This window comes from Eucalyptus grandis, chromosome 5, assembly GCF_016545825.1.
Source record: "Eucalyptus grandis isolate ANBG69807.140 chromosome 5, ASM1654582v1, whole genome shotgun sequence".
NCBI classification, from domain to species: Eukaryota; Viridiplantae; Streptophyta; class Magnoliopsida; order Myrtales; family Myrtaceae; genus Eucalyptus; species Eucalyptus grandis.
Genome location: NC_052616.1, coordinates 57,864,927 through 57,883,204, shown reverse-complemented (window position 1 = coordinate 57,883,204; position 18,278 = coordinate 57,864,927). Strand labels below are relative to the sequence as shown.

The 18,278-nt window shown below is 40.9% G+C and overlaps 2 protein-coding genes across 2 annotated transcripts; both read left to right on the top strand.

Annotated features, from left to right (window-relative positions):
- Window positions 1-3,279: 3,279 nt before the first annotated feature.
- Window positions 3,280-12,322, top strand: LOC104445708 (tRNA wybutosine-synthesizing protein 2/3/4). Its single transcript, XM_010059620.3, has 10 exons — window positions 3,280-4,211; window positions 5,149-5,548; window positions 5,827-7,011; window positions 7,190-7,319; window positions 7,731-7,966; window positions 8,214-8,349; window positions 9,098-9,174; window positions 10,431-10,537; window positions 10,617-10,738; window positions 11,771-12,322. Exons 1-9 carry the CDS (start codon window positions 3,419-3,421, stop codon window positions 10,721-10,723), a joined length of 3,171 nt encoding a protein of 1,056 aa, XP_010057922.2. The 5' UTR covers window positions 3,280-3,418; the 3' UTR covers window positions 10,724-10,738; window positions 11,771-12,322.
- A 3,318-nt stretch (window positions 12,323-15,640) lies between these two features.
- Window positions 15,641-18,077, top strand: LOC104445709 (peroxidase 42). Its single transcript, XM_010059622.3, has 4 exons — window positions 15,641-16,049; window positions 16,237-16,425; window positions 17,029-17,194; window positions 17,344-18,077. Exons 1-4 carry the CDS (start codon window positions 15,807-15,809, stop codon window positions 17,751-17,753), a joined length of 1,008 nt encoding a protein of 335 aa, XP_010057924.2. The 5' UTR covers window positions 15,641-15,806; the 3' UTR covers window positions 17,754-18,077.
- The last annotated feature ends 201 nt before the right edge of the window (window positions 18,078-18,278 follow it).

Here is an 18,278-nt window from a genome sequence, read left to right as displayed (position 1 = left end):
CTATTTATGAAATCGAATTTTGATTAAAAATTAATTTTTTTTATTTTTAAAATAAAAAATTATTTAATAACAACACAAAATTGTTCCCTCATAAGCAATGATGAGAGGCATCTAGCGACTGACGAGCAACCAATAACAGGTCGCTACTAGCGACCAGCAATCAATAGTGGGAGGTCCAGGAGATTGGTGGCTAGCAATTGGGGGGGTTAGCAATTGGCGGCAAGAGGCAAGCGGGCAACATTCGGCGATCGACAACCGACAACGTGGGGTCAAGTGAGCGTCCGGAGGCGGCGATGAGCAATCGATGTCTAGCGTCCCACAAGTGATGGGTGAGAGATGGGTGGCTTCATCCGGCGTCCCGCTGGTGGTGGTGAGCGATGGACAATGACAAGAATAAACGATGAAGTAGAAATTTATTCTATAATAGAAAAATGAAATTGCGTCACCTAACATATTTTTGTTCCAAACCTACTTTGGAGAATAGAGAAATAGAGAAACTAAGGCTGCGTTTGTTTGTATTTCTTTTTTGTTTTTAAACACTTTTTCTGTTTTTTGTTCTTTTGTTCCCAGGAACAAAAAAAAAAACAAGAAACACAAATTTTGTGTTTCTTGTTTCAAACACTTTTGAGAAACACTTATTTTTTTTTTTTTCTTTAGGGTGCGCGTGGATTTATTTCTGTTTTTTTTGTTCCCGGGAACAAAAAAAAAAAAAGTGTTTCGTTCGGAACAATTTTTGAACAAAAGAACGCGTTTGGTAACGTTTGGTCCGGAATAAAAAATGAACAAACACGTTTGGTTAAATTTTATTATTTTTTTGTTTCTTTTAATTTTTTAAACATTTTTTATTATTTTTTATTTTTCCTTTCTTTTTATTTTTTTCTTTTTTTCGGTCCACTGCCTCCGGGCGACCGGCCAACGGGGGCCGGCCTCGCCCGGCCACGGCGAGGCTCGCCGCCCACCTGGCGAGGCCGAGCCTGTGGTTGGGCGAGGCTCGGCCTCGCCTTGGCTGGGCGAGGCTCGGGCTCGCCGGATGGCGAGCTCGAGCTCGCCCTGACCATGGCGAGGCTCGGGCTCGCCGGATCTGGCGAGCCCGAGCTCGCCCGGCCAAGGCGAGGCTCGGCCTCGCCGCGGGCAACGCCGAGCCTCGCCTTGGTTGGGCGAGCTCGGGCTCGCCAGATCCGGCGAGCCCGAGCCTCGCCATGGTCGGGCGAGCTCGAGCTCGCCTGCATCCGGCGAGCCCGAGCGCCGCGGGGCGGGCGACGCCGCGTCGCCCGGCCCAAGGCGAGGCTTGGCCTCGCCCGCCCGGCGACGCCGAGCCTCGACGGCGGTCGCCGGCCATGGCCGAGGCCGGCGACCGGCCAAAGAAAAATAAGAAAAAAAAAGAAGAAAAGAAGAAGAGAAGAAGAAGAGAGAGAAGAGTCGTTTTTGTTCTTTTGTTCTTCCAAGAAGTGTTTCTTTTCTTAGAAACAACTTTTTTGTTTCTTTTTTTCTCGTTCCTATTTCGTTCCGTAACAAAAAACAAAAGGAACAAAAACGCAACCAAACGCGTTTGTTCCTTTTTTTGTTCCCGGGCACACTTTCCGTACAAAAAGTGTCTGGAAACGTTTCTAAGAAACGTTTCCATGCACGCCCTTATTTTCTTGTTCTTTTTCTTTTGGCCGGTCGCGGTCTCGACCATGGGCGGGGTAACCGGCCGACGAGGGCGGCGGCCCGCCCCCACGGCGAGGCTCGCCGTAGCCGGGCGAGGGTCGGCCTCGCGCCGCCCGGCGACCTCGATCTCGCCCCGATCCGGCGAGGCCGACCTCGCCCGGCGGCGGCGAGCCTCGGCCTCGCTCGGCGGTGGCCCGGCGAGGCCGGGCCTCGCCCGCCGGGCGAGCTCGGCCTCGCGGCCGGCCGGCCGGCCAAGGCCTTGGCCGGCGACCGCCAAAAGAAGAAAAAAATGAAAAGGAAAAATAAGAAAAATAGAAAAAATAAAAGAAATAAAAAATTATCCAAATTTACCAAACATGTTTCTGTTTATTTTTTATTCCCGGAACAAGTTTACCAAATGCGTTGTTTTGTTCAAAAATTGCTCCCTAATGTAAACACTTTTTTCTATTTCCTCGTTCCCCTAACAATTTTTAAACAAACGCAAACAAACGCACCCTAAATGGTTATCATGCGCATATTCAAAACCTTTAGCTCAAGGGAGGTCCGCAGTACTTTAGAATGTTGTATTTCCAAAACGAAAATAAAAATCTCTTTTTCAATTTTGCCCTTGTTCATTTTTCATAATTTCTTAAATGTCTCTTCATAACATGATGTTGTTGGTGAGCCTCCAACAAAGCCGAATGTGCCCACCAGCAATCCTGATCCGGTAGATGATCGTTGCACAAACTTAAGTGGTACCCTTAGAGTGGATAGGTTCCATATATGGAACTTAGAACTATCAATTTATCACCGTTTCTCAATTTTAGAATCAGTAATTGACCCACTTGATATGAAATCGATTAGAGCCCCCTTTTTTTTCTTCTTTTTTTAATTATATATAATATGTGTGTGTCAAATATGAATGCAAATTTTCTTGCTCAATGATGTTATGTTAAAAATATTTGATTTCAACAAATATTTCTATTTTTAAATATATATAATTACTAGTGTAAAGAGCAAATCAGTTCAAAATTGTTTGGTTCTGAGTTCTACTCTGATATAACCTTGGAGTATTTGGATTTCAAGTTTTCAAGTAGAATCGACCAATTCAAGACATAAAATTGGAAACCAAACTAGCTAGAGATAGGTTTGTCAAGGCTAAATGTGTTTAATAATCATTCTGTTCTTAGAAATAATATTTGCTTGAAAATAATTTTTTCTAATTCTCGTTTCCTAAATGAGTTTTTGAGCATTTGAAGGTTTGATAACTATCTAAAACTTTTATTTTTGAAATAAAAATGTTTGTTATGATTTTTTTTTTTGATTTCAAATTTATTTTATAATAATCCTATTTTTCATTCTCTTCTTCCTCCTCTAGTTAGTTGACGACTAGACAAGGTCTAGTGACCCCGGCAAGAGTCAATCTTGCAACAATTGGGTGAGGCTCACTGAGGTTGCCAATGGCAGACAAAAAAATGACATGGGCTTTGTTCTGGAATTGTTTTCAAAAATAAAAAATTATCAAACCGATTTTTATTTTTTTAAAAAAAATAAAAGAATAAAATTAGATAATACTTGGTACGTACCCAAATAGACCTCTATAAACTAGCTTTGAATCGGCCGGACGAGACCGGTCCGGGCCGGTGCCCGGACTGAACCGGCCCGTCGATCACCCTAGAGCAGAGGTTTGACAGGTCAGGTTGCACCGCCGTCTCCACAATTTACGCTCCGATTTAGAGAGAGAGAGAGCGCGCCGCCGCCGCCGCCGCCGCCGCCGCCGCCGCCGACGATGGAGTTCGAGAAGAGGAAAGCGGCGACGCTGGCGTCCCTCGGCAGCTCCGACGCCGACAAGTCGCCGAAGGGCTCGCTGGACGCCCCCATCGTCCCCCTCCTCTCCACCATCAACCGCCACCCTTCCTACTACACCACCAGTTCCTGCAGCGGCCGCATCTCCATCCTCTCCCAGCCTGCCCCTACCGCCGCCGCCGCCACCGCCGCCGACAAGCGCAAGAAGGCCCGCGGCGGGACCTGGCTCTTCATCTCCCACGACCCCGCCGACCCCGACTCCGTGCTGTCCTCCCTCTTCCCCGCCGCCGCCGACGGCGTGCCGAACGAGCGCGACGCGTCCGAGCTGGTGTTCCGGTTCGAGCCGCTCATCGTGGCGGTCGAGTGCAGGGACCTGAGCTCGGCGCAGGCGCTGGTGTCCGCCGCGATCGCCTGCGGGTTCCGGGAGTCCGGGATCACGAGCGCGAGCCGGAGGGTGATCGTCGCGATCCGGTGCTCGATCCGGATGGAGGTGCCGCTGGGAGACGCGCGGGAGGTTGTGGTGTCGCGGGAGTACGTGAGGTTCCTCGTCGGGGTGGCGAACGAGAAGATGGAGGCGAACAGGAGGAGGACCGAGAAGTTTCACGAGGCGTTGCGGAGGATTTGGAGTTCCGAGGGCGAAGCGGACGGTGCTGGGGATGGGAAGACTCTGAGCATGTCGGGGAATGCTGAGAGCTTGAAGGAGTGTGAGTTTGAGAGTGTTGCTTGTGTTGAAAGTTCAGAAACTGATGCTACTTTGGATGGAGATGCGAAAGATGGTGAGACCTCCATTTCATTACATATTCAGTGATTAGGTTTGGTTTACATAGTTCAAGATGTCGTTTTGATGTAAATGAAATGGCTAGAATCGAAGCCGAATGTCATTCGCTTTTGATGGTCGATGACATTTACAAATGGTTGGGTTCGATTTTCGGGCAATCAACTGCTTTACGTTTGCGACATCCATGTTGCGTTGCTTCTGCAACTGTGGCACACGAAATGGCTAAGACTACTAATCGTACTTGTATTGTTTTGATGCATTTCCTTTTGTTTTGTAAAGAAAAGGCTAATTGAATTGCTAGTTCAAGGGATAATCTTATAGTATGCTATTCTGCTTCTCATGTGCTGCTAACACATTAGGATGGCATGGCTTGGCCAGTTTCTTTGTGGATGTCCAGTTCGTTATCATCTATGAATTGTTCAGCTATTCGAATGACTATCATTTATGCTTTGCCTAAATATATATGGAGAAGATGCAAAGATACAACTTGTAGCTAGATTTGATGGATTTGGGAGCTAGGCAGTCAATAAATGTATTTATAGGCATCTATAATAGTAACAAAATTATCTTATCATCAACTGGTTAAGCAAGTAATTTCTTATAGAGAAAGTAATAATTCCTATAGATGTCTTTTTCTTATAATTGACTGCTTCACGAGAAATTGCTCTTGGGAGGTCAAGTTGCTCTGCAGTCTCTACAATTTATAATTATATGTAAAATGCTGACTTTCGAAAAGCTCTCATTCCTTATGCCTATATCCTTTCAAGTTTCACCTGATAAAGGCTGCGTAGTCTAAAATTGCGAGGGAGGGCTAAAGTTTTTGGGTCGTGTCTATTAAAATCCATTACAGAGTGACTGTATATTAATCTGGTTTTGATTGCAGGAGAGCTCTCCTTTTAGATGCAACCAAGTCTGAGTTTTTGAACAATTGGCAGGGCCAACAGTGCATCAGGATTTCAGCTTGTCTATTACTCCCCTGAAAATTCTAGGTGAACCTCATGAGAAACTATTCCTTTGGGGTCACTCTGCCTGCACGGTGGATAGGAGAAACTGGGAAAAACTTCTTATTTTTGGTGGTTTTGGAGGAATGGGAAGGCATGCAAGAAGAAATGACTGTTTATTTCTTGATCCATCGTCCTGCACGTTAGAGACTATTGCTGTTAGAAGTGCTCCCTCTCCACGAATGGGCCATACAGCATCATTGGTCGGACATCAATTGTTTGTCATTGGTGGCCGGACCGATCCATCGAATATTCTAAGTGATGTATGGGTCTTCAACACAACTACTAATGAATGGAAATTGATAAACTGCAATGGTCATGTATTTCCACCAAGGTACTGCCAAGTAGTGATTTGCTGCAAGAGAGTTTTTAATCATAGTCCTTTTGGCATTTAACATTGACATCAGATTGTTTTTGCTTTTCATTTATCCTTGCTCAAATTTGAGTTTAATTTGAGAGTTTATGGAGTTTTTGTTTGCTGCATGTACATAATCAAACTTGGATCTACGTGCAAAAACTTACAAAACATCCTCCTTGCTTTTATCCATGCTCTGCATGCCTACATACATATTTGTCATACTTTGCTTTTAAATTAATCCAAACATTGAACAGGCATCGCCATTCAGCGGCAGTTTTAGGTTCAAAGATTTTTGTATATGGTGGAGTGAACAATGAATCGATATATTCATCCTGCTTTGTCTTGGATACAAGCAATCTGTGCTGGGAAGAGTTAGTGGTAGGTGGAGATCAGCCATGTGCTCGTCACTCACACTCTATGGTGTCATATGGATCGAAGGTTTTCATGTTTGGAGGATATGATGGTGAAAAGGCATTGGGAGATTTATACAGCTTTGACATTCAGGCATATGCTTGGCATAGGGAGAAGACATTGGGCAAAGGGCCACATGCTAGGTTCTCTCACTCAATGTTTGTCTATAAGCAATATATAGGCATCATTGGCGGTTGTCCTGTCAAACAGCATCTTCAAGATTTGTCACTGCTAGATCTGCAGCTGCAAGGCTGGAAGCATGTGGCACTCAATTCAGTCAGCAGATTTTTGTTTGTGCGTACTACAGTGAATGTCATTGGTGATGATCTTGTCATGATTGGGGGTGGGGCAGCTTGTTATGCATTTGGAACAAAGTTTAGTGAGCCCATGAAAATTAACCTGCTCCGTTTAGATAGCTCAAGTCACAGTATGCCATCCAGTGGAAACAAGCACCCTTGCCGTCAAGGAGAGGTGACTGAGGAAACACATGGTCAGTGTCAGGGTCAAGGTCTACAACTTAAGCATGCTCAAAGTTTTGGTGAGAATTCTGACCTGAAGTTTGAAGAAGCAATTGAAATGGTAGGACCTCAGACAAGTCCCATGCATTGGCTTCTACAAGTTGAAAGGACCCGTGCAAAGCTAGCAAAGGACTTATTGAAGAAGTTTGGATGGTTGGACATGGGGAGGAAGGTAAATACCAGTGAGGATGGAATGCAAATTTATTTCCCCGTGACTGAAAAATTTTGTGTTCTGTATGAGAAGCAGGATCATCGAGCAGATGTTTCTGAGGAGCTAAATGAGCTGTGTTCTTCAGAGCAATCAGTAAAATCAGATGTCTTGTTGAATCAGAATCCCTGGTCAGCCGCCTTGAATCTTCTAAAGCAAAGTGGCGCAACTACACTGGTTGATAGAATTGGTGAAGTCAAAAAAGTTAATAGATCTCCATATGTTGTGATGAGGGAAGCAGTTGCTGTGCTAGTTAAGCAGAAAGGATTATCAGAAGAACTTCTTGAGCAGCTTCCCGCAAGGTTTGTGTTTCAAAAGAGTTGTGAGTTTGGTGTCTGACTATCATTATACTTGAATTATAGTAAAGCACATAATGTTCCTTTATTGTTCTATGCGTCTCTTCAACAGTTTTTTTTTTTTTTTTAAATTTGAGTTCAATATATGTCATCTTCTCAACTGTGTTTCTGTTTTCTGCTTCAGATGGGAACGGCTAGCAGATATTGTTGTTCTTCCAGAAACATCCTTCAAGGATCCAATTTGGGAGACAATTGGTGAGGAGCTCTGGCCTGTTATTGCCAAAGTCCTCAATACTTGTCGCCTTGCTCGCAAGGTAAGCTTTGTGCTGATGTTTACTACTTTATCCTTCCTTATTTTTTTGGGAGTTCTGAATGTGGCATCAAGAAGTGCATCTAGAATTAGTGCATTCTTTGTATTTGTTAAATGAAAAAGTTCTGAATTGCTGAATTGACTGAGGATGTGGCATATGTGTAGTAACATTTTTTTGGGGATATTTGCCCCTTTATATCTTATCGGTTTTTCTGAAGCTTTCACTTTCTGTTTGCCATAGAGCTGGAAATGCCTTTGCAAAACATACCTCTCAGATTGTTTTCTGATTTTTAGAAACCTGGTTCTCTTCTAATAGACGACTTAAAAATCACGATTCATCTTGTCTTGAAAACTTCTGGTGCATTTTTGTGTTTTTTCTTGTTGATTTTAAAATAAACTCTGCTGGCTTTTGTAGGGTTATGTTGCGCCTACTTCTACAAGGGACAGTACTCTGAAGATCCTCTTTGGTGATGATGGTTGGGTTGCCCACCGTGAAAATGGCATCTTGTATTCTTTTGATGCTACTAAGTGCATGTTCTCATGGGGCAATCTTTCCGAGAAGCTTCGCATGGCTCGTCTAGATTGTGGAGGTGAAGTTGTTGTTGATTTGTTCGCTGGAATTGGATACTTTGTGTTGCCCTTCCTTGTTAGGTATGATTAGCTCTTATTCACCTTTGATTTGGTTGTGGGTATCATGAAAATGGAAAGAAATAAAGTTTGCATTATAATAAGGCTGCAACATCTAACCAATAGAAATCCGGTAGATTTTGACAGTGAGAGGTCATTCTTGCTTATCAATTGCCAACAATGAAACTGTGATAATTAGTTTTAATATCTCTCTCACTTTTAGTTGTTCTTTTTAATTTTGTGTGCTTCTGACAAACCTTCTATTGATCAGGGCTCAGGCTAAGCTAGTATATGCCTGTGAATGGAACCCTCATGCCATTGAGGCACTACGTCACAATTTGCAGGCCAATTCGGTTAATGATCGCTGTGTCATTCTTGAAGGAGATAATCGGATCACAGCACCCAAGGTGGGATTGATTTGTCCTTAGATATATATATATATCTTTTGTTTGCAGCCTAGTGTAATCTGGTATCCACTTGCTCTGAAATAAGTTAAGTGGGTAATTTATGAATGATTTACATTTGATCTGATTTAATACGATTGAAAAGTTACGGCTGACTTCTAATAGCTTATTGTACTGAATCTGAACTCTGAAGAGGATTTGAAGTATACTGACTTTGGAGGGACTGTTCCTGGAAGTCTTTAATACATTGGAATTTACTTTGAATCTTGTAGGCATCATGTTTCTCGTACAAAAGTGACTTGGTACCTTTTATTTCTGTCAGTTATTGCAGACCTGGTTAGAAGCATGTTCTTGGAGTCTGATTCTCAATCAGTGAATGGGTTCACTTTTGATTTTATGTATCCTGCACAGAATAAATGTGCTATGTTAAACTTTTGCATCGTGCAACTCTTTATTTCATGAGACTTATCTAGTCAACTTACATAATCTTGGTAACTCTAAAATTACTTGTGAACGCTTTTAGGTTCTTTTCTTCGTTGTAAAGCATTGGATTTATCTTAGAATGGGATAACCATTTTTTGTCTATAATTGATTTACAATGTGTATTGGTGATTTATTGGATTGTGAAGTGTTCTCTTGTGGATTGGGTTTGTTTGTTTTCTATAATCAAGATATTCTAACCTATGGTTTTTGGGAGGATGGTATGAATAAACTTTGCATCTGATATTGACTCCTTGATGCTTTCTTATAGGGGGTTGCTGATCGAGTGTGTCTTGGTCTCCTTCCATCGAGTGAGGGCAGCTGGGTAACTGCTATAAGGTCATTAAGGTGACTTTCGACTTTCCTCACTCTACATTCTTCATAAATGTGTTTAGCTGTCCAGAAAAATTTTGACAGATGATCTTGTATGATGAGAAGCTGAAAATTTCTTGGGTTTGTGCTTTCTGAGTGAAAGTGTTTGTGTGGCACAATTTCAGGGATATTTATGTTTGTCTGAAGCTAGAAAATTCTGAACATCATCGTGAAACAATCACATGTTTACTGAATGTATTTGCTTTGGACCTGTGAATTGAATTGTCAACGAATGAAAATTCAAAACAAGGGGATTGGAGCCATCTATGACAGGAAAGTTTTATGGTTAGAGCATCCTTAGATTCATTGATGAAGTCTCTGATTTCGAATAACGATATTGTGTGCTCCTCTCATTCCTCCAAGCTCCTGGCTACCTTTATTCTCCTGTTTGTGAGGATCATAAGACAGCCTGTCACCTTTTGTTGACCTTGCTTAAGCAGACCATGGGGAGGAGTAGTTACATTATATTACCTTAAGCAAATTTAAAGTTTGACTTTCAACCATTGGCCGTGCTATTAGATTTGAAACCTTGAAGCATTGCCCTTAGAGCTCAAGGTCATTCTCTCATGCGGGTAACTGATCAGAATGGTGGGGGACTCAGTTCTTTCATCATGTGAATCCTTCATCTCATGCAGTGACAATCCACTATACAATGACAATAGACACTTCCATTAGCTTGTTCAATTTGAAAAAGAATGTCATCTTGGCTAGTGACATAAATGTGAGGCAGGCACTAGCAGAGTTGGGAAAAGGAGACAATTGGAGGGAGTGGGCAGTTACTGAGATATTTAGAATAATTTTCAGGATATCCATATAAGACATACATAGCAATGAAGACAGAAGGTTGTCTTTTTGTTTTTCTTTATTTTTTTTCCAATTCACTGATTATCATGTGACATTAACTGGAATTAGTGGCTTTGAAAATAAAAACTTAATATGTAATTACTGAAATCAATCTTGTTCAGGGGGTATTACGAATTGAATGCTCTTGGTTGGTTGATTGTGGAATTACGAAAATTGCCCCCTGGCGAGAGTTCGATGTGTAGTGCAGTGTAGGCTGGATAAAATGCACTATTAGCAAATTAGGTTCAGCATCAATGCTCTGCACTAGATTGTCAAGTGCCACAATGTCATATCTTTTGTGTTTCATGTGATGGATATCATATTTTTAAGCTCAAGTACGGTCTTGAATATTTTAGTCTACCTGCATAAAGTCAGTCATGTCAATGTAGGAAGGAAGGTGGGATGCTACATGTGCATGGAAATGTGAAAGATTCAGAGGAGAGTACATGGGCTGAGCATGTTTCACGATCAATGCATGAAATTGCTAAATCTGAAGGTAAGTAGTTTGTACAAAAAGATCATCTGAATGTGGAATACAAGCCACCAACACTGTTGTGGTTGCTGGCTTTTTGTAGGATATCCTTGGGAAGTTGTGATAGAACATGTGGAGAGAGTGAAGTGGTATGCGCCACACATTCGCCATGTTGTTCTCGATGTTAGATGCAGACATATTCAGAGTTAGTCATGATTATACAAGGTATGTTCGTTATTCATAATGAAAGTTGAGGTTACTTGATGTGACAACATAGTAAGAGGCAGAGTGAAAAAGAGAGGATGTGGTTGCACTGGATTATTAATTGCTTTTGTAAAGAGCATTTGTCATGGTATTTGGTTCGCGTTTCATTTAAGCAAGCTTTACCATGTTCACCACGTGTGTTTGTCCAATTACTTGTCATGACCTCCACTTGAAATTAGTGCATCTGATCAAACTTGGGGTACAACTTCTATGGATTTTCACTATAACACCGTTGACAAAGAATATGTTGAGTTGGCTAATCAAGTGCTTGCTAAAATTTGATTATGGCACATAACATGCACATGTCAAACCTAGCATGTTGGACGGAAACACGGTAGAGTTGCCCATGGTAATTACTACCTATAAAATTTTTTGAAGGGTGTGTTCGTTTTGCTGAAGATGAATGATTTGGAAAACATTTTTCAAAACATAATCTTTTATATTGCTTACAAATTGAATGAAAAGTTTTTTTATCTTCCATGCAAATGGTTAGGCATAGATTGTTATCGATGATGGAAACATGTTCCATCGATTTCTCTAAATGATATAAACAATCATTTTTTGTAAAATATTTTTCAAATCACTCATTTTCTGTAATGTGGTCTATTTTGAAATAGCTGCAAAACCAAAACAATATACTTTTTGGTAGTAATAAATTTCTAAATTATGAAGGAATGTAAGAATGGTATAGATGGGATTGTGATTCAGTGGGAGTGATTAGATAATCTTGGACGACTCAATTGTCGTTCAAATAGCATTTTCTTTTTATGAAAAATCTTGATGTAAGTGAGTTTCAGAATAGGAGAATTCATAGGAATTCTTATCTATAACTTGATTATTTAATTATACATTTTAATGGCTAATCATGAATGGGAACACACTGAACTCTCTATTCAGTACGCTGTGGCAGATTATGATTGATTTAGTTTGCATGTATTACACAATTCTTAGTGTGTGGTGATTGACATTAGTTATGTATTGTTGCTTTTGTAGTAAGTTGATGACCTCCAAGAAACTTCAACAAAGGTGACGCTGGATGACAAAAACTATTGCATTTAGCCCTGAAAATTTCAATATATTCTCGAGGAATGAGATGCATCGGAAACTTTGAACTAGACCTAAACAGAGTTGGAAGAAGGCAATACTGCTCAACAAGCGAGAGACATGGAGGCCCATAGGGTTTGGAAGGAAAAGGATATGCTGTACAAGAAATTGTGGTTAGCTCTACTGGACTTGACAGGTATCACCACAAGAAAAACACCTCTAGGCAACGGATGATAAAATAGTCGATAGGCAAAGCAAAGCTAGAAGTATCATACAACTTGTGTGTCATGCTGAACTTCATGTGCTCTCAACTATTGGGATGAGAATAGATCGGAACTACTAACGGTTGCAGGCTAACTTCAACTCGCTTGTCGCTGTTTTGTATTTCCTGCAAACACTGTTTAATGCTGTGATTAGGGCTCATTTTAGACATGTCAAACTTGATTTAGTCAGATATCTGAACTTCGTTATCAAGGTGCCTTCAGATTCTCTTTTAGGGCAGTCCATAAGCGCACTTTTTAAACTCATGTAGAGAGTTAGGATAGATGAGTTCTTGCATGGTTCCAGCGAAGATGTGTAGCGTAATGGCACCCTTTTCTTGGCCTTTTCTTGGTGCGGCGTTGCCATTCTCATGCTCTATCGCTTCCTCTTCTGTTGTAATTGCCGCGTCGGTTAATGTTGGCGGCGATTGTTTTGTATTTGTCTCAAGTCGGGTTGAAAATTGTCACCTATATGATAGTGTCGATTCTTGGATATGACGGATAGATCATTTGATCTTAAAATTAAGTAGAGCTTTTAGACATTCTGGATGTATGAATGATTCGTTTTGCATTTCAATCGCTACATGAATATTTCAGAGCGCTGAGATCCACAACAATGTGTTCCGAAAAACTAGGAGTTTTTAGAACATGTACGCCGGGTAACCTTCTATGGGTCCACCGGGAGATTGATTCTCAGATCGGAATACGTCGTAATCACTTGAATTCTTTTGTATCTCCTATTCAAAGTGCCTCGACACCAAAGCTCAAGAAGTTCTATGATCAACAAATGAGATTTTGATCTTGTTCAATTATGCGGCAATGGCCTTCTTGGGAATTAGATTTTTATAGCTTCATAGAAAACTCCATGTGCACCAAACAATTTTTTGGCTGCACCTAGACCAATCAAACGAGTGGTTGGGTGGTTCGATTTGAGTTGATATATTTAATTCGTCTCGATCCATTTTCGTACAATAGAAATTTAATGACCCATACTTGACTTAGTCCATAGATTCAATACTTGACTTGAGTAATATTATCTAAACATTTTCATATTTAACCTAATTTTGGAAAAGTCATATCCAAATTGAGGTAAGATCACGGAATGAGCGAGCGGGAGGTTGAATGTAAGAGAGAGAGAGAGAGAGTCATAAAGGTGAGTTAAGTGCAAGTTGTGAACTTATTTGACACTTCTATTATTTGGAATGATCACGTGAAATAACTCGGAATTCACAAGATCTAGTGAATCGTCTGACCGGGTCTTTATGATCGTTTCCCTAAACGTGGACGGCTGCCCTCCAATTCAAACTATAAGTGCCATGCCCTGTACGCAAATGTGGATCTCCATGCAATATTTTATTTTCACATTATCAGAGAAAAGTAATTGATAGTGGTTAGGTCATTCATTGTCTGTCCTTGCAATCTCTCTTTTAATGTAAGCAAGTGGATTGACAAATTCTCTTCAATTACTGTTTCATTTTTTTTTAATTTAGTAATTCATGAAGATCATTGACAATTTTCGTTGGTATCAAAAGATCTTTGTATTCCTGTTAAAATTTAAATCGTGATCTAAAATTTTGGAAAATATTTGAAATTCGATATACTAATTTAAGTATCAATACGTTTATATGGTGAAAATATCAGCCAAGTTGGGTTAAAAAAGGTTAAAATGTATTTGCCACTTGATTTAAATTAAAAGAAAATTTCTGTTTTAATATTCCCTTAACTGGGAATTTGGGAGGATGACTTTCCTATTCGGGGGACAAGGAAAAGGCCCACTTTATTTTATTAAATTGGGCCCCCCTTATCTTAAGACGGATCTTATAAAAATGTCAAAAGAGCCAAACGAGTCCCAAAAAAAAAAAAAAAAAAAGGTAGTGTCGGTATTGACTAATCATTCGGCTTGGCTAGCTTAGTTTGAGCCATGCCATAAAATTGGATCTCAATCTCAGTTTGGCCGTAATTTGTCACTTTTTGTTAGGTCAATCACAGGAAAATCGTTCAAATTGAAATAAGATGTTCAATTGATGTTACTAATTTCTCTCGAATTTGACCATGAAATGCTACGTCAGCCAAGACAAACTTTGACATTATAATCCGATGATTAGATCCCATAAATCGATTATCAATGTTGATTTACTTATGGCAACTCGAGAAATGCGGTGAAGTGGGCAATCATTTATTCGGATGGCAATTAGGGCTGAACTCTAGGACTATCTATTTGGATTTGAATCTCTTAATAGGGTGGACAACACGTGCAGATTGGTTATCGAATTTTGCCTTGGGCAATGCATGTGTTTTCTCATGCCCCAATGGTCTCTATTTCCTTTGGTTCTAGGAGATCAAATAAGGTTCCTTTGTATTACATTCAAGTTATATTGTACCCAAAAAAAAAAAAAAAACTTCAAAACTAGGATAAGTGTCCAACAAAATAAAATAGGTGGCCTAGAATCTTTTGATTCTACTGGTTGTCCCTTAATTAGGTATATGTTAGCAATAAAGACAGAAAATATTACTTTTGGAATATCCACTTTTTGAGAATTAAAGTATCACTTTCATCTGCATATTTGCAGATATTATGTTTTCTCCCCTTCTATTTTTTCCTAGCTAAAGAATTCAAGCCCCATGCTAGTCCAGGACAACGCCCTCTCTTCCACATGACTGTCTTTTTCCTCTCTCTTTTTTTTTTTTTTTTTTTTTGGAGAGAGGGGGGGGGCACATGTGACTATGCCCTTGATTTTGTTCTTATCTCTGTCTGATTCAAGAGTATAACTTGGGAAATTCTCACTGCAGAACTTGTAATATCAGGAAGAAAAGAAAAGGAGTGGAGAAAAGAATGTTGTGGATTATTTTATTTTTTTCCCCACAATAATATCAAATGGCTTCAGAGTTACCTCCAGATAAATCATGCAGTGTTGCTACTTTCTAGGGGCATTATAGATTTGGTTCTTGGTGCTTCTATCATTAGCACAAAAGGGAGAGAAAATGCCAAAAGTCAAATTTATACTTTGATGGAGCGTGGTATCTGTGGGAAAAGGAAAGGGAAGTCAGTGTCAACTGTGGATGACATAAGTAATGGATGGAAAAAGCCAGAAATGATCAAGGTACTGTCAGTCATGGATCATCTCAACTTGGTGACCACCTCAAAGAGGAACTCATTTAAGGGTTCATAATTTCAGAGTCAACCAAGTTTATATTTTTGGAATACAAGTATGTCATTGAACAACTAGAGTAGCTTCAAAATCAACTAAAGATAGATGAAATCCAGATTTCAGTTAAAAAAACACAGTTTCGACTGGTTATCATCATCTTAACAGAGAAGAGAAGGATGTGTAGGTTCCCTTAATTTAGTAGGTGAAGTGATAGTCACTTTAGCTTATTATATAGCGAACGGACAAACATGGTCAGCATCTTTATCTCCATAAATGCCTCTTCACTCGCTTGCTGGACACTCTCCCAGGAAAACTGTTCTGAACTCCAGCAAGAAATTATTAAAAATATGTCAAGAGCCAGCCGTTTAGCAGTAAATTCTGGAGACACAATGTGAAAAGAGAAGGCTTAAAAGCATCAGATCTGCAATTCCTACTTTGACACTGTCCCTTTCTTTAACTATTTTGCTTAAAAAATTTTGAACCCCTTGCGTTATTTAAGGGAGTATCCAGGAGAACCCGAATGTAAGGTCAGTGACTTTTCTGGTGTCTGAGTGAGAGAGAGAGAGAGAGAGAGAGATGGGTTTCAGAGCTCTCTTCTTCTTTGCTGCCATCTTCTTCTCCTTCTCAGCCACAATCATTAACTCTGCTTATGCAGAGGGTGAGGCTGAGGTAGGGTCTGGCCTGGTGATAGACTTCTACAAGGACACTTGTCCTCAGGCTGAGGACATCATTAAAGAGCAAGTCAAGCTTCTCTACAAGCGCCACAAGAACACTGCATTCTCTTGGCTTAGGAACATCTTCCATGACTGTGCTGTTCAAGTGAGCTAGCTTTCCTTCCATTTGCTTATCTGTCTTTTCTTTTCGTTTTTCTTTCCAAGAATTTAAGTTAAAGGTGTTACAGTCTTGTTCATCTTTCTTTGCCCTTTTCTTTTTACCCAAAGAAATGCTGCCTTCTGAAGCTAAAGTTTTGATCTTTTCACTGTTTGGGCATGTGGGTGTTGCACAGTCTTGCGATGCTTCATTGCTCCTGGACTCAACGAGGAGGGATCTCTCTGAGAAAGAGACGGACAGGAGCTTTGGGATGAGGAACTTCAGGTACCTTGACACCATCAAGGAGGCTGTGGAGAGAGAATGTCCTGGAGTTGTTTCTTGTGCAGACATTCTGGTGTTGTCTGCTAGAGATGGCGTTGTTGCGGTACTTATGAATCTTTCACCCTCCAGATTATCAATTTTCCTCTCTGCATGCGGTGCTCGTGTCATTTCCTAGACTGTATCTGTTTCACAGATGCGACTTATAAAAAGATTTTCAAATGGGTCTAGTTCATGACATTCTATGATCTTTTGCTGACTCTGTAAAAAAGAAAGAAAGACAATAGTAGATATTTCAAGAATACTTTTCTGGGAAGAAAATCTAGTTGTGATTGATCCCTTCCAGTTCCTACTTGGGGGAGGTATCATGCGAGCACTACCATGGATATGGCAAAAATTCCATTTTTGACCTTGATCTCAGTGCCCTTTTCTTGAATTAAATGCTCTTTTGACTCATAACTGCAACAACTATTTCATTTCTGGCCAAACAAGAAAACTATTACAGGATTTCCAGTTTCAGCTTTAGGGAGAATTTGATTATAAGAATCAAAAAGGACAGCTGCATGAACTTCAGATCTTACTGATGAGGGTTTTACTGTTTAGAAAAAAATGGGAGGAAAAAGAAAATCAATGGGCTTTATTAAATCTAAGCAGATCTGGCATAAATCTGTTCTCTAAACTTTAAAAGCTATATTCTTTTCCTCACCAGCTAGGAGGCCCTCAAATTCCTCTGAAAACTGGAAGAAGAGATGGCAGGAGGAGCAGAGCAGATGTCATTGAGGAACACTTGCCAGACCACAACGAGAGCATGTCTGTTGTGCTTGAAAGATTTGCAAAGATGGGCATTGATACTCCTGGAGTGGTTGCCTTGCTCGGTACTTTCATTTGGTGCTTCTTGAATTAATTCTAAGCTTCTGACTAGTGTCTGAATTAAAGCGTTCATACTCAATCCAAATCCATTCTCACTAGAGTCCGTTGCCTGCAATTGATGGAGTCTAACAATGTCTTATATTGCATCTAACAGGAGCACACAGCGTGGGCCGAACCCACTGCGTCAAGCTGGTTCAGCGGCTATACCCAGAGGTTGACCCAGCCCTCAATCCCGACCATGTGGAGCACATGCTCTACAAGTGCCCGGACCCGATCCCTGACCCAAAGGCCGTGCAGTACGTGAGGAACGACCGTGGCACCCCCATGATATTCGACAACAACTATTACAGGAACATATTGGACAACAAGGGCTTGCTCCTGGTGGATCACCAGCTAGCCGTCGATAAGAGGACCAAGCCCTATGTGAAGAAGATGGCCAAGAGCCAAAACTACTTCTTCAAGGAATTCGCCAGAGCCCTCACCACCCTTTCTGAGAACAACCCGCTTACCGGAGACAAGGGTGAGATCAGGAGGCAATGCAACGTTGCCAACAAACACCACTAGAAGTTCCATGATCTCCAGTGTGGGTTCAATCCTCGCCATGGCCAATTATTCCTCCCTTGTTCACAAGAGGAAGATAAGAGTATCGTGAGGACTAAATAAGATGGTGTTTGTTTTTTATGGAGTGTGTTTAGTAAATGTGGACTGTGGCTGTCCTAGCTTTCCTGTCCCTTCTTTGTCTAGTTTCAATGTCTGCCTGAGGATCCCATCTGTTCAATAAAGATGGGGGGGCGTGTATGTACTGGATAGATGGTGTTGAAGGTGGAAGATTTATGTATTTCAGTGGTGATAATGGTTGGTGACTCATGCACTTCAAAGTTAGTTGTCTTCTTGATGTCGCGATGATGGATGGAAATGTGAAATTTCCTGCGGAGACTCATAAAAAAAATGAGCTCATATTGCTTCTAAAAGTAAAGCAAAAACCAAAAGGAAGGTGTCGGCAGAAATAGTTTAAGCTAATTCCCTTCATAGTAAAATGTCTTTTGGGAGAGGGGGATTATTAAATGGGCCAAACGTCAGTGGTGGGGA